Source organism: Papaver somniferum, unplaced genomic scaffold, assembly GCF_003573695.1.
Source record: "Papaver somniferum cultivar HN1 unplaced genomic scaffold, ASM357369v1 unplaced-scaffold_19, whole genome shotgun sequence".
NCBI lineage: Eukaryota > Viridiplantae > Streptophyta > Magnoliopsida > Ranunculales > Papaveraceae > Papaver > Papaver somniferum.
In genome coordinates, this window is record NW_020628818.1 from 12,189,760 (window position 1) to 12,212,220 (window position 22,461).

General features: G+C 38.9%; 2 protein-coding genes across 2 annotated transcripts; one reads left to right on the forward strand and one right to left on the reverse strand.

Annotated features, from left to right (window-relative positions):
* The first annotated feature begins 202 nt into the window (after positions 1-202).
* Positions 203-5,804, forward strand: LOC113338530 (polyadenylate-binding protein 7-like). The gene is made up of 11 exons (XM_026583932.1): positions 203-256; positions 2,054-2,279; positions 2,760-2,878; positions 3,002-3,195; positions 3,311-3,570; positions 3,666-3,772; positions 3,852-4,041; positions 4,158-4,444; positions 4,553-4,708; positions 5,038-5,256; positions 5,353-5,804. Exons 1-11 carry the CDS (start codon positions 203-205, stop codon positions 5,560-5,562), a joined length of 2,022 nt encoding a protein of 673 aa, XP_026439717.1. The 3' UTR covers positions 5,563-5,804.
* Positions 5,805-7,592: 1,788 nt separating this feature from the next.
* On the reverse strand, positions 7,593-8,380 carry LOC113338416. The gene has a single exon (XM_026583848.1). The coding sequence runs from the start codon at positions 8,152-8,154 to the stop codon at positions 7,726-7,728; it is 429 nt and encodes a 142-aa protein (XP_026439633.1). The 5' UTR covers positions 8,155-8,380; the 3' UTR covers positions 7,593-7,725.
* Between the last annotated feature and the right edge of the window lie 14,081 nt (positions 8,381-22,461).

Sequence of the window (22,461 nt, forward strand, 5' to 3'; positions counted from 1 at the left end):
TTCACTCCTGTGTATGTCTCGGTTTTTTGGTTAAAGATTGATGAAGGAGATTTGCCATCATTTACGTTCTCTGGAGTTGTGTTGTGGAGTTTTCTTATCGTACTTTATATCATCTACGTTCTTGCTCATTTCTATGTTATAGCGTTATGGCATCTAGCCAGTAATCTCTGTTGTTCAACCAAATGTGTACGGCTTGGCAGCCATGAAGAAGAGTAAGCAACTCCTGCAGGGGAGAATTAAAGTTGCTTTGGAGCCTGTAAGTCTCTACTAAGTCATAAGCTTTGTTTTGCCGGGCTTTATTTAACTGGGCTTTATCCTTAGTAATTTTCTTAAGTTCCCTTATTATCCTACGGTGCGGGTGAATTCGCGGATTTACAAAACCAATCGTAACCAAACCGTTAAATCTTGCGGATTTGAAAACTCATCCGTGTCCGGTCCATAGACTCTTGCGGACGGTTGCGGATGAAATCCGCGGTTCCTGATTTTATGGACATCCCTACTATTTTGTCACGTAGTGATAGGCCCACATTAATTCTTATAAGCCCCAATTTAGCCAGGTGAAAAAAAAGTATATACAAATGTATACCACTATTATCATTCATCTTGTTTTTACGCACTTAGAGCAACCACAATCATGGAGTGGACTTACTAAAAGCCAGACTAAAAGCTAAAAGAAATTGGGTTTAATGGAGGTGAAGTGCAATGGTGAAATACTAAAATTTAGTTTGGCGAGCAATATAATAGTACCCCTCGTTGAGCGTAAAATATAAGGAACGTATGATGGTGAGGCGTGGGTACAGTGAACTTATGCATGATGGTCAAGCGTACATTTCATCTACGCTCAGCTATGCTACGTTAGTTATACTCACGTCGGCTTTGAAACGTTCACTATACTTGCACTTAACATCAAACACGATTAATACCTACGCCCGACTATATGTTCATTTGATCTGGGTTGACGATTACATTTAGTCTCGAACCCTAGTTTTCCATTCCATATATAGGTTTAGTCCTTTTCACTGTGGCTGAGTTATGGAACAAATTTGGCTATAGTCCCCAAATTTAGTCGTGACTGGGGTTGCTCATAGCATCGTGACTGGGGCTGCTCTTAGAGCAAGGCTATGGAGTGAGTGTGAAAAACACTCATTCACTGCCATAATGAATGAGAGACTAGGTGAAAGAGGGGTTTTCTCACCATGGGAAACCAAAAGAATACACTAAGCGGACGATTTTCAGCCGCTTAGAGAGAAAAAATCTCTTCAAGCGGCTAAAGATGTGCCTCCTAGATATGTATTCAGTTTTTTTATTAATAAAATCTTTGCGGGACCCAATAAAAGAGTTTAAACTAAATTAAAAAACTCAAAAATATGTTTGAGAGGCTAAACATGCGCCGCTTGGAGTGATTTTTTCCTAAGAGGCTGAAGATCAACCGCCTAGTGTACACTTTCGCCCACTCATTCGCTCCAATGAGTGTATCAATGATTATTGATGAATGAGTGACTCCATAGTAGCACCAAATTTGATCAAATCTAGTGAAACTCATTCATATTGAATGAGAATCCTCACTCCATAGTCCTTGCTTACAGTTGATAATTACTGTAGTACAGTGGTAAAGTTACTGGGTGATTATACCATTCAGATGATAAGAACCAAATTTGTATCAATCAAAAATAAAATGTCTTGTACCGGTGGACTCCGAGCTTGACAATCAACGGTCAGATGTGATGCCACATCAGTATTTATTTCCCTCCGGTGGGTCTAGAGTGGCTTAAAGCTGACTGAATTTTTCACCTCCTTTAATTATCCGAGTCAGATACAGTTCCCTTTTTCCCCGAAATATTCTCTGTGTCTATTTTTCGCTCGCTGAGTTTGTTGTGTATCACATTTACAACCACCAAAGTTCCACGCACATGCAAATCCACAGAAAACCCCGTTTTCTTCTTCGATTCCTCTTCTATATATAGACAATATAATCCATCACTTTCCTTGTGAAAATTCACTTTTGGAGAAATTTTTCTCTCTTCTGTTGACTGTGTAAAGAAAAGAAAATTAGGGTAGAAAAATTCTTGTAGTGGCGGTGGTTTCTCAGAGTAGCAGTAGTGTAGTAATACCAGGAGCATCGTTGTATGTAGGAGATCTTCATGTTGATGTTACAGAAGATGAATTGTATGCTGCTTTTAATGTCATTGATAATCTTGTTTCTGTTCGTGTTTGTAAAGATTCTGTGTCTTCGGTGTCGCTTGGTTATGGTTATGTCAACTACATCTCTACTGATAATGGTAAGAATCTACTCCACTTTCTTCTGAATTTTTCTTCATTTTTGTGATTTTTTTGCCATTTTTGGGAATTTTTTCTGTTTTCTGTTTTGTGTTTGTGTTCTTGATTTTCTTTCATGTAATGTGTTTCTTGGAGTTTTTTGGTGTTGATTCTCGCTTGTTAGGGTTTAATTTCGAGTAGATCGTTCAATTTCTGTAGGTTTTGCTTTAGTTTTTTTGTAGTTCTTGTTATGTTGTATCAGGTTGATCATGTTTTTGAGTTTCATTTTTGTGAATTTGTTCATGCAATGTGTTTGATTGTTGCTTTAGATTCGTTTCTTGAAGTAGCTTCTTGTTGATTCTCGTATTTTAGGGTTCAATTCCGAGCAAAATCTTTCTAGGTTTTGCCTTATTTCTTAAATTCTTTTTCTGTTCTATGTAGGTTACAAAGATTACTTTGATGTTTCTTGTAATTTGATTGTTCTATTTGTTTTCTTTTGGTAGCAAATCTTGCAATAGAGAAGCTTAATCACACTCCATTGAGAGGCCAAATGATAAGAGTTATGTGGTCGCGTCGTGATTCAGATGCAAGGAAAAGTGGAATTGCAAATCTATTCGTTAAGGTAGAATAGGTCTTAGTTTGCTTCAAGTTTTTTACCAGAACATACTGTATTTTGATTATGTTTTATTGTCAAATTTCCTTGCTTACATTTACCAATGTTTGGATTTGGTGTATATTATTGCAGAATCTGAGTGTTTCAATTGATAATGCAAAGCTTCATGAGATGTTTTCCAAGTATGGAAATATTTTGTCTTGTAAAGTTGCAATGACTGAAGAAGGGAAGAGCAAAGGATATGGATTTGTTCAGTATGAAACTGAGGAATCTGCGACGGCGGCTATTAACAGTGTTAATGGATCTACTGTTGAGGGCAAGCAAATGTATGCACTTCTTTTTTTGTTGCTTTATTCCCTTACCAAGCTTTGTCGATACATTCTATTTATCGTAGTTTTTTTATTTGTCCATTCATTGTTCTGTGAATACTGTTTGTTGTAGATATGTTGGTCCTTTCGTGAAAAAGAGTGAGCGACCCTCTAGCAACTCTGATTCTACCTTTACCAATTTATACATAAAAAATCTGGACTTGGATGTTACGGAAGAGCTTCTTACAGAGAAGTTCTCCAAGTATGGAAAAATTACCCACTTGGTTATCATGAAAGACGGCAATTCAAAATCCAAGGGATTTGGTTTTGTGAACTTTGATAGTCCCGATGAAGCGAAAAAGGCAATGGAGGCCACTAACGGGATGCAAATTGGTAAAATTTCTTTCATTTCGTTTTTCTGAAGTACATTATAGGTCCAACTGTGCCTGGGTCTGGTTGTTTTAACTGTACCCTTTGCTAAACGATAGGGTCCAAGGTTTTGTATGTCGGGAGGGCCCAAAAGAAAGCAGAGCGCGAAAAAATATTGCATGATCAGTTTGAGGAACGCCGAAAGGAGCAACTCCAGAAATTTAAGGTATTAAATGCAATGGTCTCTCTCATTTTCTATTTCTGTGCAAGTAGCTTGTTTGTCTAACCATTTGTTTCCATTTCAGGGTTCAAATGTGTATGTTAAGAACATTGATGATAGTGTTAATGATGACGAACTGAGGAGTATATTCAGTAAGTGTGGCACAATCACCTCCGCAAAGATAATGCTTGATGAGAAAGGACTGAGCAAGGGGTTTGGATTTGTATGCTTCACCACTATCGAAGCAGCTTATCAAGCAGTGAACGGCCTACATGGTATACTACTAACCCCGTTACTTGGTTTAGACCTATGGATTGTTCTGAATTGGTTTCTTTGTTAAGTTTAGATGCATGGATAGTAGATTCACTATGCTGGTATGCATTATGGACAGGTTACATGCTTCATAGGAAGCCTTTGTATGTAGCTTTTGCCCAAAAGAAAGAGGAAAGACGTACACAATTGCAGATTCAGTTTTCTCAGGGAATTGCAGGCTTGGCAGTTCCAACCTCTGCTGCTGTCATCCCAGCTAGATATCCTCCTCTTTACTACACCTTGGCTCCTAATATGGTTCCACCACAGGGGCTTATGCATCAACCTTTGGGTCTGACACCTGAATGGGGGACCAGTAGATTTCTGCCTCCTGCTAGACCAAATTTCCATTCAGTGCCCCGACCCGTGGTGAGAGACATAATTTCTAACTTAAGTACCACTAGATTAGCATCCAGTTGTTCAATGCTTAGCATATAATGTATTTACCGAATCCCATATTATTTGTTTATATTGCAGATACCTGATAGTTCTAGGCAAAACAAGAAAAAATGGGGGAGAATGAATGCGCATATGGTTGCTCAAACAGGTGGTCAATCAGTGTCATTTATGCCACACATTCCACAATCTACCCCTCGGCCAGCGATTACAGTGAAAGATCCAAACAATCAGCAGGTCTGCACCTTTCTCTTCCTCTATTTTTTACTCCTTGCAAACTACTTGCACAGTGTTTATCAAACGGTAATATCATGTACTTGTTGATTTGCTATGCTTGATCAAACATCCACTCGATTCTTTGTATAAATGTTCCTTGTGTATATTCCTAGTTGACAATAGGTTTCTATATTCAATGCATTTATATTTATATATATGGATATGGATTCATATGTAAGATATGAAAGTAACAGTATGATGACTAGATTTGAAAGACATTTTGTGTTTCATTATTTATCATGAGCTGAAAAGTGTCTTGCTGTTCCCTTGCGTTGGGTATTCCTGAGCAGATCAAGTACATGACGAATGTACAGAAGATGGGCGAGATGAAAAATGGACCTCAGCGAGTCTCATCTATTGCTGGTCTTAAATCTGTTGGAGGAGTTGGTGCGACATCTCAACCCCTTGAAGGATTAAAGACATTGAGCACCATGCTAGCTGCTGCTTCTCCTCAGCACCAGAAACAGATGCTTGGTGAATGTCTCTACCCACTTGTCTTTAAACTCCAGGTAAAAATCTCAGATAAATAATGTTCCTTCTTCAGAGAACCGACTGACACTTGACCTTTATCTAAACCTACATTTGTTTTTCTGGTGGGTTTCCAGCGCGAACTTGCAGCAAAGATAACTGGGATGCTTTTGGAGATGGATAACTCGGAGTTGCTTCTTTTATTGGAGTCACCAGCATCGTTGGTCATCAAAGTGGAGGAAGCATTGCAGATTCTTAAGAGCTCCAAGACAACAAGATCCTCTGGTGCTGGGCAGGAGTCCCTCCATCCCAATTACATGTCAGTAGCCCAGGTTGCAGTCAACTAACTCGTACAATCTTGTGCCTGGAGTCTCTATCTCTATCTTTTTTTCCAAGTTGAGGTTGTGGTTTGACAACCAGGTTTATTAAAGTTTCTGGCTAGGTAGCATTTAGCTAACCGTACTTCTTGACTATACTTCGGTCTTTGAGCTTGGTTTTAGGCTATAGTGTAAGAACTTCTATTAAGTTTGAAGAACATCCATTGATCCTTTTTGCTGTCTTATAGTTTTAATTGCTGAGTTTCACTGAATTAGTGTTTTGTGGGTACTTCAAATGGTGAACTGGTATCGAACACCTTGGTGAAGACAGATAAAAGTAACCATTTCTTTGGTCATATTGGGCGCTTTCTCCACCTAGTATGCAGGATTCTTTGCTTTGCACATGTTTGACTTTTCCTCTGTGTTGACATGTTAACTATGCTTCGCATGTTGGTCCTTCACTTATGTTTAGTGGTGGGTTCTTTCGATTGCGACTCCTGACTCCGTCGCTTCTAGCGCATTGAGCACAGTTTTTTTATCTTGAGAAATTGACTGTCCGTCGGACATAAATGTCAAGTGACAACGACGACTAGCATAAGTTAAGGTTTTTAAATTGTCTCATGATTTGAAATATTGATAAAGACATTTTTATGAGCATTCTTGGTCTTTACCAACCAAATAAATTCTATAGTAACATAATCAAGCGTGTTAAGTTTCGAACAAAATATGGCCGAACCCCAAATTTTCTTACAATGTGCCCTTCCATGAATAATTCCTCAATTTTCTCCTTCATCAGAACCATCAGTGTGTTGAACTCTTAGGTTCTCCATTCAAATTATCGACACTACAGGCTTATAACTCGTACTAATACTTTCAACACTGACATAAAGAGCAACAAAATCCAATTCTATGGTCTGAACCTTTTATCAGTTTATATTTCCGACTTCCGAGCATACCTCTGGTTTTCATCCATGGTAAAAGCATGAGTAGGGATTGGACCCACAGAAACCACTCTGAAGATGAACTTTCGGAATACACGCACACGAAAAGAAATTCCGAAAAACCCACCTAAAATCACTCCGCATCTTTATTGACGAGGAAAAATAAGAGGGGCACTCAAGTATGTCACGCAGAATGAGTTTGTTAAACATTAGGTGAAGAAGAGTCGGTGAATGCATTTGTTGAAGTTCAGGTGGATCATGCATCGAACGATAAAATTGGATAATTCTTCTTCCTATAAGAAAAAACATCCACTGTGATAACGGAGTTCATAAAAAAGAACTACTAGTTTGGAAGGCAAATGTTTCTCTAGATTCTATAGATCACCTTGTTCAATCTCAATTCATCAAAACCCATGGAGATGTATAAGTTTTCTGCCTACGATTATATTGCACACACCATTGTGATCCGTATCAATCATTTCAGGTATTTCATTTTCTTACATTCTTCCACTGAAGTCGATCTATTTCAGTTTCTCACAATTGATCTTTCCCATTATTATCAAGTCCTCCTGATGGTCCACAATCATGTGTTGATGTCGGATCTCTCTACTCTACCTCAGGATATGCTTTGAGATTTTGGTGAAAACTAAAAAAAGAGAAGATAGCTTTGTTATCCCTTTTTTACTTAAAACTTGATACAAGAACAAAAAAAACAGTTATACACAAAGTCAGCCACCCATACAGGCTTAGCAGAAGTTGATGAGAAGATATTAAAGTAGCCATGATTCCTGATATTTTATATGGGTGGTGAGGCGATACGCATGTAAATCCGGCTGAAGCGGCATTCATTAGCGCTTCCCAAATTTCCAGTCCAAGTTTTTTTTTCTTTTTTAAATATGTATAAGTTGCTGCTTCGGTTTGATTTTGATGTTAAGTCTAACTCGTTATGTGTGAACACAAGAGAACAATGGAATCCAACCAAAATTATCAGTATCATCAACTTTTAATGGCAAATCACCCCGATTCACACTTGGGCAATGAAAACAGAGTTCAAAAGCTTCCACTCCTACTATAAATCGGAAAATCGTCAGAATTTCTCACTGGCGGTGACATCAGTGGTAGCCAGAAGACACTTTTATTTTTCAAACGACCAAATACATTATAAGCTCGGCATCAAATTCACTTGCATACAAAATCACTAACAAACTTAAAAACAACAACAGTTAATCAACAGCGATGAAAACTTTGTGTTTCACAAAGCTTTTGCTATCTTGGAGGCCTCAAGGTCTGCAGCTTGTTTAAGAAAGCTATCATCATCATCATCTTCAATAACCATCTGAATAGGTGAAAACCCAAGACCATCAGCAACAGCAAGCATAATCTTCTTCATCTCTGCTCTAAATTCTTCGACATCGATCGTTCCACTGTGATCAAAATCGAATTTCTCAAATATTGAATCGTATAACTGACTCAGTTCATCAGGTGGTGTAGCTACGTCAGTTCCAAAGTGAGATTCAATGAGTCGGAGTGATTCAAAAGCTTTACGGAGCTCTGATCGCGATAATACTCCATCTTTGTTTGAATCAAGTGCTTCAAATCGCTCATCGACACTTTTGTTGAATGCCGATTCATCCTCTACGAATGATTTCACTGTTGTTCCGTCCAAAATCACAACTCCCATCTCTCACTCTAGTCAGGATGGCTAGTAACTGGGGGCAGTACTTGAAGTAGGATACTCGTCAAAGTGATTCCTCCATCTTGCTGACACGCGTGCAATCATCGGCTAGGAAAACGAGATAATCAACATGTGTTCTTGTGTCGGCAACAAAGTAGGCCCCACCAGATGGACAGTGTTTTAATGTAGCTGCAATTTTTTATTTTTCCTTGGAAGAACAAAGGCACGCGTACATCGAATTTGGGCCGGTTCCTAGGGATGCGACAAATTTGAGAATTTATCATTTTTGTTAATCTAAAACAAATTTCATCATCCAACTTTTTCATTCACTCTTATTGTATGAGTTCTTTAATATGTCTCAATCTAATGTGCAAAATTTACCGTAGCCGAAGATGCAAGCATTTGCAGAAACTATGCGTTTTTTATCCAAGATAGTATCGATGGTGCCCAACAATAATCTACCAAGTTGTGGGATAACATACTTGCTAAATTTCGTGAAGAAACTATGAACATCAACGATCATGATGCAAATGGATTATCGGGTCGCTTCGTTATAATTAACGCGCAAGTTGCCGTGTATGTTGTTGCTTTAATGCAAGCCACTCGTGCTCGAGCGAGCGGTCTTGTCGATGTTGATGTCGAACGAAAGTGTCGAACTAATTGGCACCACAAACATGGGAAAATTTTTGTTTATGAAAGTTGTTATCATATTTTGAAAGTGTTGCCTAAATATAATCCAGAAGTGTTAGCAAACATGTAGAATGTACCTGCAAGTTTACCATACACTTCTTCTCCTTCGACTCCAGGTTCACAACCATCTCAAACATCTCATCCCCCTCTGGAGAATCCATTTTCTTCACCAGAAACCACAAAAAATTACAATTCCAACTTGAATGTCAATGATGCGATAAAGAGAAAATTGTTAGGAATAAACAATGCAAGAGCAGCGAGAAAAGCCGCCCAAGAAGGAGAAGCAAGTGAAGGTGTTTTGGATACTTTGATAAAGCATCAGAAGACCGTCGCAAAAACAAAGAACAGTAGACCATCAGTTCTTGACAAGGGAGATGAAAAAACATCGACAAAATCAAGAGAAATTTGTTTCAGACTATGACAAGAATAAGATTCTAATTGTAAACACCTTAACAATGAATCCCAGACAATTGATGGTATGAGAGATGGATATGGACAGGTTAGCAGAGGAGTTGGAAGAAAATCGAAACAATAGAAATTTGGAAAAACAATTTGGAGTTCAAGCTGAAGATGAGGATGATGAAGACCACATAGTTCCTTGCGGGTAATCCTCTTTCTAGGTGAACCTCAGGCCTTAAGTCTTCATCTTCATGGTTAGTCCAATTCTTATTATGACGAGTTTCCTGAATTACCATGTTATGCATAATGATGCAAGTCAGCATAGTCTTATGCATTTCACGAGCACTTAGAACACAATAAGTCCCACAAATGATGGCGGACTTGCGCTTAAGAATTCCAAAAGCCCGTTCAACATCCTTTCTCAGGTCTATTTGTTTACTATTAAAATATGAATATGAACAACCCGTTTCACCGGAAGGTGGCTGACGGTAATATTGAACTAAATTTGACCATTTTGGATAAATTCCATCTGCAAGATAATAACCATGAGTGTAGCGATTCCCGTTGATAGTGAAATTTACCTGAGGTGAAAATCCATACTTTAAATCTTCAAACATAGGCGATTTGTGTAGAAGATTGATGTCGTTCTGAGATACCGAGAGACCAAAAAAGGCGTGCCATATCTGTTAGAGCACTGCTCAGTCGAACTCGCAAGCGTTGGTATCTAAAGCATGTTATCAAGTTTAGTTTCCAAAACTATAAGTCTTGATTTCTAGTCTACTTATATCTAAGTCTCAGACTAGGATAGAAAGCGTAGTTGAGCTCAAGACTCCATGGCGATCATCATACAAAGACGAAGAACTACTCTAGGAACTGGTGGAACTTCATCGACTAAAAGGTATGTGGAGACGAACTTATCTATCACTCAAAATTTTATCTACTCTATCTCCTATCTTGAGACAAAATTCGTGTTGCTATATAGACTTTAATTATACACATTTGCTATTTCGAGCCGAGTTTATCTCGCTTATCTATTTCTCGAAATATGTGCTGGTAAGCTTTCGCTTTGGCCAAGTTCATCTTTACTAGTGACGAAAGCCATATTAAGTTTTAATTACTTGAAAATTGCTTTAACGAAAAATAGTTTGTGAACAACAAATATATAACGTCCTCTAAAATGTTTCAATGATTGAAATGATATTTTAGATTACATAACCATGGTTGGATATAAACATTGTGTGGTAACTCGTACCTGTGTAAGTCCTTATTCCTTGAACCAAAATATGCGTACTTTGGTGCTCAGGAAAACCTGAACTAGAGTCCGTGTACTGTCGGAAGTTCACATCCCGTGAATTTGTGTTGGAGTTTGTGAACTGAAAACAAACTTATTCCGGGTACTTAAGTCCGCGTACCAGTATACGTATTTAAGTTGGTTATTTTCTAAAAACGATTGTTCGTGAACTTAAACTTATATAAACTAAGGAATGCATATTTGCAAACCGTGGCTATAAAGTTCATGAATTGATCCGAGTGAATCAAATCGTTTTTGCTTCGATTGTGTCTTGTATACTTCTATAATATCTAAGCAATTGAACAACTCTCTAACTAGTTCATTTGAACTAGTTGTGGTAAGGAAGAATACAGTTGATATGAAAGTGCTCATATGGCTAACCATTTGGTTAACTATTGTTGAACCAATTAAGTGTACATGTTTGGGTACGGTTACACATACCTAAATAAACATGCATTTCGTTTTTGTGTAACAAGCTAAGTTTCGATCTAACGGTTGAAAGATATTAGCTTGAATCTAATCAGGTTTCCATCTAACGGTGAATATTGAATGCTTTGTTACCAAGGTAAATTAGATTGCAAACCCTGATTTGAAAGGATATATAAAGGAGAACTCTAGCAACTGGGAAACCTAATCCCCACACCTTATGTGTGATACTAGTTGTATTAGTTAGAGTCGATTATCCTTTAACCATAGGTTTCTATACAGACCCTGTAGGTTAACGACTTGAAGAATTCATTGGGATTGTGAAGCCAGACCGACACTATTTTTCTTGTAGTTGTGTGATCTGATCTTGCTGTTTCTATCGTACTAAGTACAATCGTAAGATTGGGTTGAGATTGATTTCTCCGATAGGAAAGATATAAAAGAAGTCACAAACATCTTCGTCTCATCGTTTGTGATTCTGCAATATCTTCTTCGCTAGTCGATTAAGATTATTGTGAGGCGATTGATAATTCTAGGCCGTTCTTTGGGAATATAAGTTCGGGTTATCAATTGGTTCATATTCACCTTGATTTATCAAAAGACGGAACAAAAACTCGTAGGTATTTCTATGGGAGACAAATTTATCTATTACCGTAGATTTTTTTTGTGTGATACAAATTTGTTTATTAAAGTCTTCGACTTTGGGTCGTAGGAACTCTTAGTTGTGGGTGAGATCAGCTAAGGGAATCAAGTGCGTAGTATCCTGTTGGGATCAGAGACGTAAGGAGCGCAATTGTACCTTGGATCAGTGTGAGATTGATTGGGGGTTCAACTACAGTCCATACCAAAGTTAGTTTGTAATAGGCTAGTCTATGTAGCGGCTTAATGCATTGTGTGTTCAATATGGACTAGGTCCCGGGGTTTTTCTGCATTTTCGGTTTCCTCGTTAACAAAACTTCTGGTGTCTGTGTTATTTCTTTTTCGCATTATATTTTGTTATATAATTGAAATATCACAGGTTGTGCGTTGAATCGATCAATTGGGAAATCCAACCTTTGGTTGTTGATTGAAATTGATTGATCCTTGAACATTGGTCTTTGGTACCGTTCAAGTGATTTCTCTTATATTCAATTAGACTCGCAGATTTTTATTTGCTTGATTAAGTATTGAATCGAGAAAGTGAGATATAACTCTTTTATATACTTTTATTAAGATTGAATCTGACTGTCTAATTTATTCTCTTAAAAGCATATTGGAGTTAGTCCATACAGATTGCTAAGCGAAATATTGGGTGTGGTTGTTAGACCCCCGCTTTTTAAATTGGTATCAGAGCAGGCAAACACGTTTAAAGACCTTATAAGTCTGTGTTTGTAGCGATCTGACTCTATGGACAAGAATTCTATCTCCATAAACGTACCACCAGTCTTCGATGGCTCAAACTACTTATGGTGGAAAATCTCTATGCGTACTTTTCTTCAAGCTCGTGATTTTCAAACATGGGTACGTGTTATTAATGGCTATGATCCTCCGGTTAATACAGAAGGAGATGTATCTATACCTAAGTATATTGGTAGATATAGTCAGGAAGAAATCCTTGCTGCAAAGCAAAATTCTGACGGCTTAAACGCTATCATACATGCCATTACCCCAGATCTTCAGCACCATGACTACGTGCACAAAGTCTAAAGAAGCCTGGGATATCTTAGAAACCGTATTTGAAGGAAATACCAGTGAGAAAGAAGCTAGGCTTCAAAACCTAAATTCTGATTGGAAAAGCCTTCGTATGGCAGATGAAGAATCATTTGATGAGTTTAATCACAAAGTGTATGAAATTGTTAATGCATCTTTTGCATTGGGTAAGACCATTCTTGAAAAGGACATTGTGATGAAAATTCTCAGATCGCTGCCATCTAGATACGATGCTAAGAAGCATGCCATGGTTGAAGGGAATAATCTCGCAACGCTGTTGTTTGAGGGTGAAAACGATTTCTGCTGATTTTGGTAATTTCTGGTGTGTGGGTGAGAAACGAGTTTAAACCCTAAACAATGTACTGCAAAGGAGTACTTTAGATTCGAGAGATCAATCTGTACAAATCCGTCCTAAACCAAGAAATGGTCGTTCCAGACTTGATTCGGTCACAAAGTGAAGGAGAAGGGTTAGTTTTGGGGAGGGAAGCGAAGAGAGTGTTGAGACCAGAATAGTTGATTCTGGAAGAGTAGTTGTTTCACAACTTGTATCAGAAAGTGGGAATCTAACAGATGGAAAGCTAGCAAATATTTTCTGAGTGTTGTATCCTCCTAACCTGAACTTGTTGTTCGGTGGAAATAGGTAAGACCTATTTATACAATTCGAAGTGAAACGTATTCTGGTCTCGTAAGAAATGGAAAACGAATGAGTAAATGGGAGGAGGTGGTAACCGGTAATGCCTGGAATTGATGTTCCATAAAAGAAAGCGTTTCACCATTACTCCCTGTATTTACTAACCGCCTCATCCTTATGACACTGTCTTATAACGGGCGTAGTGTACGCCGCACGCTGTAAACCGCCAAACCAATACCCAATGAGCATCCCCCAGTTTGTGACATGTGTTGATGTCTCGAGTGTTTTCGTGGAAAATATGTAGCATGTTGTTGTTCGGAAAGTCGAGCTTGGGAGACTTGCCGGCTCGGTGGTGACCTTCGACGGTCGAGATTTTGCATCTTGAGAGGAAGGGTAGCCGTTGATTATTGCAACCCTTCGTTTGGTAGCCAGTGGCATGAAAGCATGGCCGGTACGGCTTTAATATGGCCCAGTTTAGGCGCGGCCAAAAGTTAAGGTTTTGGCTTTGTTTGGGCGCGACCAAACTAGGGCTTGGCGTCGGGCCAAAGGTTTCAATGTGTTGGTTGGTGACCTTGGACGGCTGAGATTTGCATCTAAGATGGAAGGGTGGCCGTTGATCGTCGCAAGCCTTTGTTTTGGCAGCCGTGAAGGGAAGGCCGGCATGGCATGCTTAGGCGCGACAAGGTGGATGTCGCGGCATGCCATTGGCACATGTGGCATGGTCGGCATGCCTTGGCGTGGTTTAGGCGCGACCAAACTAGGGTTTTGGCGATGGGCCAAAGGTTACTATGCGTTGTTTGGCGACCTTGGACGACTAAGATTTGCATCTAAGATGGAAGGGTGGCCGTTGATCATCGCACGCCTCTGTTTTGGTAGCTGCATAGGGAAGGCCGACATGGTATGGCGCGGCAAGGTGGTTGGCATGCCATGCCTTGGCGCGGTTTGGCGTGGCCAAAACTAGGGTTTGGGACAAAGGTTACCATACGTTGTTTAGCGACCTTGGACGGCTTAGATTTGCATCTAAGATGGAAGGGTGGTCGTTGATCATCCCACGCCTTCGTTTTGGTAGCCGCATAGGGAAGGCCGGCATGGTATGGCATAGCAAGGTGGTTGGCATGCCATTGTCACATGTGGTGCGGCTGGCATGGCATGCCATTGGCGCAGTGGTGCGGCTGGCATGTGATGGTATTTTCAATTGAGTTGTTATAGTAATAGGTTCATTGAGACTTGTGAAAGCAAAAGATTCTAGATTTAATTTTAAGACTAAAAATATAGCAAACTTAAATAAAAGTGATATGTAAAATATGGAGAAGACTGGGGCCATGGAATCCACTAATTACCAATATCAAAGTGATTTATATTCTCTAATTATAATCATGCAAATCATGCATTCAAATTGATTCTTAATATTGCAATAGTTGATTTTTTAGAAATAACAATTGTAGATCGAAAGTATGGGACATCAAAACCCTAGGCTAGCATGCTCCATCAATTGAAATGACAATTGTTTAACAAAAACCATTTTATCAATTTATTTATCTAGGCAAATAATCATATAATAATTGCATAAATTAGAGATTACCACTTTTCATAGGTGAAATAGCTTCCTCCTTCGCCCCAGAGGATGGGTTTAGCTCATCATTGTGTAAACACGCTCAAATATTTGTTCATTGCTTCAAAAATTGTTTACAAAGATGAAATGGAGAGAAAATGATGAAAATCGGGTGTTTGCAACGTTTTTAATTATTGCAAAACACTGTTACAGAGAACGATAAAAGGAATCTGTCGTTGTTACTGTAGCTTCTAAGAATTAGTTTGTTCTTCGTGTTCTTCAACTATGAAGCAGCAGAAATATTTGCACTGTGGTCTCCCAAACTCTCCCAAACTCTCCGTCCCCCTCTCTGGTGCCTGAGCACCTATTTTATACTCAATAGGGTCATCCAATCTCTGCATTAACTCCGGAAATCTCTTCATAACTCGCTAGTGAAAAAAATATTCTCGGGAATATTTTCTTCCCTATTTTACCTCCTCACGCGTTGATTCTCTGCCAGCACACTCTGAACAGGTCAATACACGTTCCAGAATGTTGATCGAGTCATCAGAACATGTTCAAACTCTCCAAAACCCGTGAAATATTCTTCCCGAGAAAGTGTTGCTCTGTTTACTTCTACGCGAATCCAGCCAATTTTAATCGATCAAATCACTCATAATAGTTTTGTTGGGACATATCACAACTACCTAACAAATTTCAACCCTTTAGTCTACCCAGAACTCCTTCAAACTTCGATCGAAAATCACACAGTTCTATTCTTCATTTTCCCGCCAAAATGAAATTCAAAAGAAGAAAACGGGTGCTAAGGATGAATTTGGGATATACATAGTCGTGGGTGCTGAGGATGAATTTGGGCTACGCATAACCTTGGGTGACCCTTGTCCAAATCTGGGGTCCGAATAGCAAATGTCCTCCGAGGTACCTTTAGCAGTTTTTCGAGCCGAATTTTCCAAAAATACCTACAAACACACAAAACACCATAATAAGTACAAAATCGAGTACCAACATAGAGAAAATTGAGGACAACTTAGACACAAAAATGTGTCTATCAAAGACCCCCAAACTTATTATTTGCTAGTCCTCGAGCAAAACTAATTTAGAAAATAAAATGACTACACTTAGCACGTGCAGCAAGCCGTTAAACCGCTAGGTGGCCCTAGCGGCGGAGTGTTGTCTTCGGAGGGTTTACCAGAGGTGTACTCACAAAACCTTTACTCCAGACCCTAGATATCTACGCAGAACCTTGGAAGGCGCTAAAGAATCTCCTTGGTTGGCATACCCTCATTGACTACAGGAGGAAGTACCCTGATGAAAAATTCCAATTGTTGTACACGAGTTTGCACTCACCATACTAAAATTCATATATAAGTGACAGAGCTCTACTCAGATAGTTTGTGTACATCATAACCGGAGTCAACCAATCACATGGAAAGATTAAGAAGATGGATGTAGAGAAAAATGATGGTTTAAAGTGAACGGTGTTTCCCATATCTGTCTGAAGGCCTCTGCCAAGATGAACCTATCCTAATGGACTGATATACCGGTCTGACTAATATCAACACAACTGGCATATACAAGGGGACCAGTGGTCGATAAACCTAACTCTAGGTCAACACAACTGGCATATACAAGGGCACCAGTGGTCGACTTTATTGAATTTATTCCGGTTGGTCTGATGGTCTGGTCTCAATTTTTTTATTTTTTTTTGTATCTCAGTCACTCTATTTCACCTAGCAATGGTAACAACTTGAATCGTGTGCCCCACCAAATCACTTAAGAAATAAAAACAGAAGGGACTAGGATTCAACGAGATATGGCGAAACTACCATGTTTTTTTTTAATTATAACACCTGAGCTCTGTGCTTTTATGAATTGAGTCTTTATATGTTTCCATCTAATCAGATTGGTTCCTCAACTCCTACAACCAAGATGTTCCCATCCACTTAGATTGGTTAGTGCCAACCTTAATAAACATAAATTTCTAGGATCTGGAGTTTATTTATTGCAACTAAAAGCTAACAAAAAGTTTCTTCCCCACCCCCAAACTTAAATCTAACATTGTCCTCAATGTTTCTAATGAAAGAGCAATACCAAAAAGTAAAGTAACATGAGGAATCAGTAAAGAGAGAAGTCGGAAAGATAGTACCTGGGTGAAGAGAGAAATCAAAAACTAATATACAACATACAATCGCCTCGATGGTCAATCAAGGGTAAACCTCCTCAACATCACCTGTAGGAAAGGGCTCTAAAAAGGGTTTCAATCTCACACCGTTAACCTTCGAAGAACTACTACCATCCGTTGTCTCGATCTCAACAGCTCCATGAGGAAAGACAGTGCAAACAATAAAATGACCCATTCACCGAGAACGTAACTTCCACAGGGAAAAGATGCAAGCGGGTATCATACAGAAGAACTTTTTGACCTGGAGAAAATGACTTTCTTAAAATATTCTTATCATGCACAAGTTTCATTTGTTCTTATACTCCTTAGCACTATCGTATGCATCTCTACGAATCTCTTCCAACTCATTGAGCTAGAGTTTCCTTTGGGCTCCTGCCTTGTCGAGTGAAAAATTTAGCTGCTTAACAACCCAATATGCTTTATGTTCTAACTCAACAGGTAAGTGACATGCCTTGCCATACACAAGTTGATAAGGTGACATTCCAATGGGGGTCTTAAACGCAGTATGGTAAGCCCATAAGGCATCAGTAAGCCTAGACGACCAGTCTTTCTGATTAGGATTAACTGTTTTCTCTAATATACGTTTTATCTCCCTATTGGAAACCTCTACTTGACCAGTAGTCTGTGGATGATACGGGGTAGCTACCTTATGTGTAATACCATATTTCTTCATCAAAAGCCTAATAGGCCCATTACAAAAGTGCGACCCTCCATCACTAATTATAGCACGCGGTGTACCAAAACGTGTAAGTATATTATCTTTCTAGAACTCAACCACAACCCTATGGTCATTGGTTTTACACGCAACCGCCTCAATCCACTTAGAGAATAGTCTACAGGGACAAGGATCTATAAGTTACCAAAAGAATTAGGAAACGGACCCATAAAGTCAATACCCCACACATCAAAGACCTCAACAATTAGAATCAGGTTATTAGAAATATCATCGCTGAGTCTATATAAATAAATTGATTTTCATCTCAACCCTAACAAACAAATTAGCAAATCATGGAGAAAATAAAACCTAAACAGCAAACCCTTTTTTTCTCCCGTCACGGCTCTGCAGCCGCCTCCGGCGTCCTCCCCTGTCTGTTCAGTTCATATCTACATATACGTGTTGTGAAGAAACCCGATTGAAGACCTAGCTGATCTCCAGGCCCAGTCCAATAGTCAGCAGCTTAAGAAAGTGTTCGAACTTCGAGCGTCTGGCCTCCCCATTTTCCTAATACTTCTTAAACCCCAATATCAGAATAACCTCAGCTTACATACGGACCACATCGAGCTCAAATATTGCTAACTTCCAGACCCGAGCCATCTCCTTCAATCACCTTGTTTCATCGGTCCAACTACAGCACCAATCTTCAGTCCGTCTACTGAGCTTTCACGATAGCATCAGCTCAGCCATTTCCCACTAAAACATGTGCAACGATTTCAAGATTCAGGCCATTCCGTTCTATTCGACTCCAAAGTACAGCACCGAGCTAGTTTTCTTCTTCTCCTTGTTAAATTCAACTCGCAACAAGCCTATAATCCTCTCCGTTCATCCACGCAATTAACGGCAGCAGCAGATGGTTTTTCGGCTTTAAACAAGCCCAGAAACTCCTCGAAACTCTGTCCAAGGCTGAATAATCTCTCCCCTCTATTGAATCGATCTCGTCTATGATTTGTACAGCCACAGCTGACTGCAAACAGCATTTAAAATTCACCTTCTCTGCTGCCTGCATGGACTTGCTTGCAGCCAACTCATTTATCGCCTGATTGAACTCAATTTCAGTCAACACAAACCCATATCTCTGTCTAATGTCCATTCAAATCTCTCGTCCACAGACTGGACCAGCTCAACTTATCTCGACTGTATCAAAATTCCAACTTATAACCAGCAAGCTTTAGCTTGCTCCTTGTCTCGCTGTGAAACTGTCACTGCGATAACAATTGTTTCCAGCCGACATACATGCCTTAAACTCCTTGTTCCAAGGCCATGACCATGGCAGCAACCTTAATAACAACACCTCCATTTCGATTCCCTGTACCGGTGATAGTATTGCTTTCCTGTGCCTGTTGCCTTCTAAAGCTTTCATCCACCAAATCTCGGCACCCACCAGCCTCTCATGCCGTCAGTCTCTATAGAACTCAGCAGCAGCTTCTTTTGTTGCTGCAAAACTGTTTCAAGAACATCACATCAACTCAACTCTGCCAACACACAGCCAACTTCTCGTTTCCGTTTTCTCACTATCTCAGTTAAGAACTTGGTGCTGCCAATTACTTTCTCCATCTTCTCACGTTTATTTGATCCATTTCCGAGATCTACGAGAGCTGACGATGATTTGTTCTTGCATGCAATCATGAGCGTCTTTATTCTCGGCTTCAAGTATGGTGTTGTTGATAACAAAACACCTCTCGCCTGTAGCTGCTGCTTGAAATAGAGTGATGAAATGAGATGTAGTTGAGAAACTAGTCACGTCTCCCACTTTCTCATAGTCTTTTAGCCTTAGTGGAAGCCACCTGCCCCACTAATATTTCTTTGACATTCCTTTGGTGCGTTTGTACCTCGGCTGTGAAATAATTCTATGCTGCTGATATATATAGAGATACCAGACCAGCTACATTTTGTCATTGTGGTTACTGATATATAGAAATACCAGGCCAACCCACATCATTGTGGTTGCTGATACATGGAAATACCAGGCCAACCACATTTCATCATTGTGGTTGCTGATACATGGAAATACCAGGCCAACTCCATTTCATTATTATGGTTGCTGATACATGGAAATACCAGGCCAACCCCATTTTATCATTGTGATTGCTGATATATGGAAATACCAGGCCAACCATATTTTGCCATTTTCGTCGCAAACACCATTAAGTCTCACATTTTGCTGTTTATTCGCTGGATGATCGAATTCACTTGTACTTTCTACAAAAGCACTAAAATAGTATTAGTAACTAAAATATTGTATCCTAGCTAATATAAATATGGGTATAAAATGTAGCATTTACATGCTTATCAACACCCCCACACTTATATTTTGCTAGTCCTCGAGCAAAACAGAGATATTATGCAATTGATTTCTTTTTTCCTAAGAAAAGTGAAAATCTGCAAAAATATAGATAATTACCCACTCCCCCATACTTAAACATTATATTGTCCTCCATGTAATTGAGTCATCCAACGTAGAAATTAAGATGAGAAATACAAAAATAAACAAAAAAATAAAATAAGAGATAGAGTAGAGAGAACAAATATGATGGGTTGACTCCCATGAAGCGAAATGTATTTGTTTCCCTACTTGCCAATAGCATGTAGTCTGAAACAAGGTGAGGTTGGTACCCCAAAGTAGACCTCCAATCATATATATAGAGTCTGAAAAGTTGAGGATCATCCCAACTAATCCGGTCAGCTGAAGATATGAACTTGCAGTAAGACTGATTAGTATCCAAAAATCTAAAACTGAATTCAATCTTAGTCACAACATAATTTGAACCTTGAATATGAAGTAAATCAGGTTCGTAGATAATTAATAAAGATTGTTTAAAGAATTGAACAATTTTTGTACTCCCTAAATCAGGTCCTAAGTCCGAGAAAATAACTTCCTTGGCAGATATTGGTTCAAACTCACTCACTGAACAAGGACTCATACGTGTAATAATATCACGACTCAAAGACCTATTATCATCTAAAACGGTTTCGTTATTAATATCATCAAGACGAAAAAATTCAGAACTTAATGGCTTAAAGGTCACAGTCGGAGTTTTCTCGACTGATGGAACTAGTCGAGACTCGGGCATAACTAGAGGTTCTAATTTGGGCTTCCATTTATTAGTGTCTAGCAGCGGTGTGGAGTCTAACAAGGCATTGACTTCACAAATAACACTATCATCATCAAAATCATACCCAAAATAAGCTAAGAAAACCTCTAATGGATCTTCTGAGTGGCTCTTACAAAAGCCTTGCGAGTGCATTCTTTCTTTTCACGCACAATACTTCAGGCTAAGGTACCTAAAAAAAATCAAACAAACTGCGTAAAAAGGAACAAAAGAAAATCTAAAAGAAAAAGAAAAAAATAAATATATATGTACAAAAAATAAAAATAAGCTATATACAAAAATTGATATCAATTAGAGTATATTATGCAACCACTCCCCGGCAGCGGCGCCAAAAATTGATGGTATTTTCAATTGAGTTGTTATAGTAATAGGTTCGTTGAGACTTGTGAAAGAAAAAGACTCTAGATTTAATTTTAAGACTAAAAATATAGCAAACTTAAATAAAAGTGATATGAAAAATATGGAGAAAACTGGGGCTATGGAATCCACTATTTACCAATATCAAAGTGATTTATATTCTCTAATTATAATCATGCAAATCATGCATTCAAATTGATTCTTAATATTGCAATAGTTGATTTTTTAGAAATAACAATTGTAGATCGAAAGTATGGGACATCAAAACCCTAGGCTAGCATGCTCCATCAATTGAAATGACAATTGTTTAACAAAAACCATTTTATCAATTTATTTATCTAGGAAAATAATATAATAATTGCATAAATTAGAGATTACCACTTTTCATTGGTGAAATAGCTTCCTCCTTCGCCCCAGAGGATGGGTTTAGCTCATCATTGTGTAAACACACTCAAATATTTGTTCATTGCCTCAAAGATTGTTTACAAAGAAGAAATGGAGAGAAAATAATGAAAATCGGGTGTTTGCAACGTTTTTAATTATTGCAAAACACTGTTACAGAGAACGATAAAAGGAAACTGTCGTTGTTACTGTAGCTTCTAAGACTTAGTCTGTTCTTCGTGTTCTTCAGCTATGAAGCAGCAGAAATCTTTGCACTGTGGTGTTCTAAACTCTCCACAAACTCTTTGTGCCCCTCTCTGGTGCCCGAGCACCTATTTTATACTCAACAGGGTCATCCAATCTCTGCATTAACTCCGAAAATCGCTTCATAACTCGCCAGTGAAAAAATATTCTCGGGAATATTTTCTTCCCTATTTTACCTCCTCACGCGTTGATTCTCTGCCAGCAAACTCTGAACAGGTCAATACACGTTCCAGAATGTTGATCGAGTCATCAGAACATGTTCAAACTCTCCAAAACCCGTGAAATATTCTTCCCGAGAAAGTGTTGCTCTGCTTACTTCTCCGCGAGAAGTAAACTCTCCAGTTCCAAGCAGAACAGACGCTCAGCTTAGCCTTCGACTCAAATCACCTTATCATGTATCGGAAATTTCCCAAATGCCATCCATATTTTCATTGCTCCAGGTGGATATGAAGATTTTGTAAAACGGGGACTCGAAGAAAAAAAAAAGCTAAACTGAGCACCCACCAAAAGGAGCAGGCAAAATTGCATTTTCTCAACTCAAATCGAAGTAGCATTGTAATGCCAATACCATGTTTGGATATTAGAAGTTGGAGTCAACGACAGTAGCATTGTAAGCTAAACTC

Bases quoted from the DNA above. Each gene is read 5' to 3' on its own strand.
- LOC113338530 (XM_026583932.1), top strand. From the start codon at position 203: ATGAAGAAGAGTAAGCAACTCCTGCAGGGGAGAATTAAAGTTGCTTTG. The intron at 257-2,053 runs GTAAGTCTCTAC...AAAGAAAATTAG, and splicing joins TTAAAGTTGCTTTGGAGCCT to GGTAGAAAAATTCTTGTAGT. The intron at 3,196-3,310 runs GTATGCACTTCT...TGTTTGTTGTAG, and splicing joins ACTGTTGAGGGCAAGCAAAT to ATATGTTGGTCCTTTCGTGA.
- LOC113338416 (XM_026583848.1), bottom strand. From the start codon at position 8,154: ATGGGAGTTGTGATTTTGGACGGAACAACAGTGAAATCATTCGTAGAG.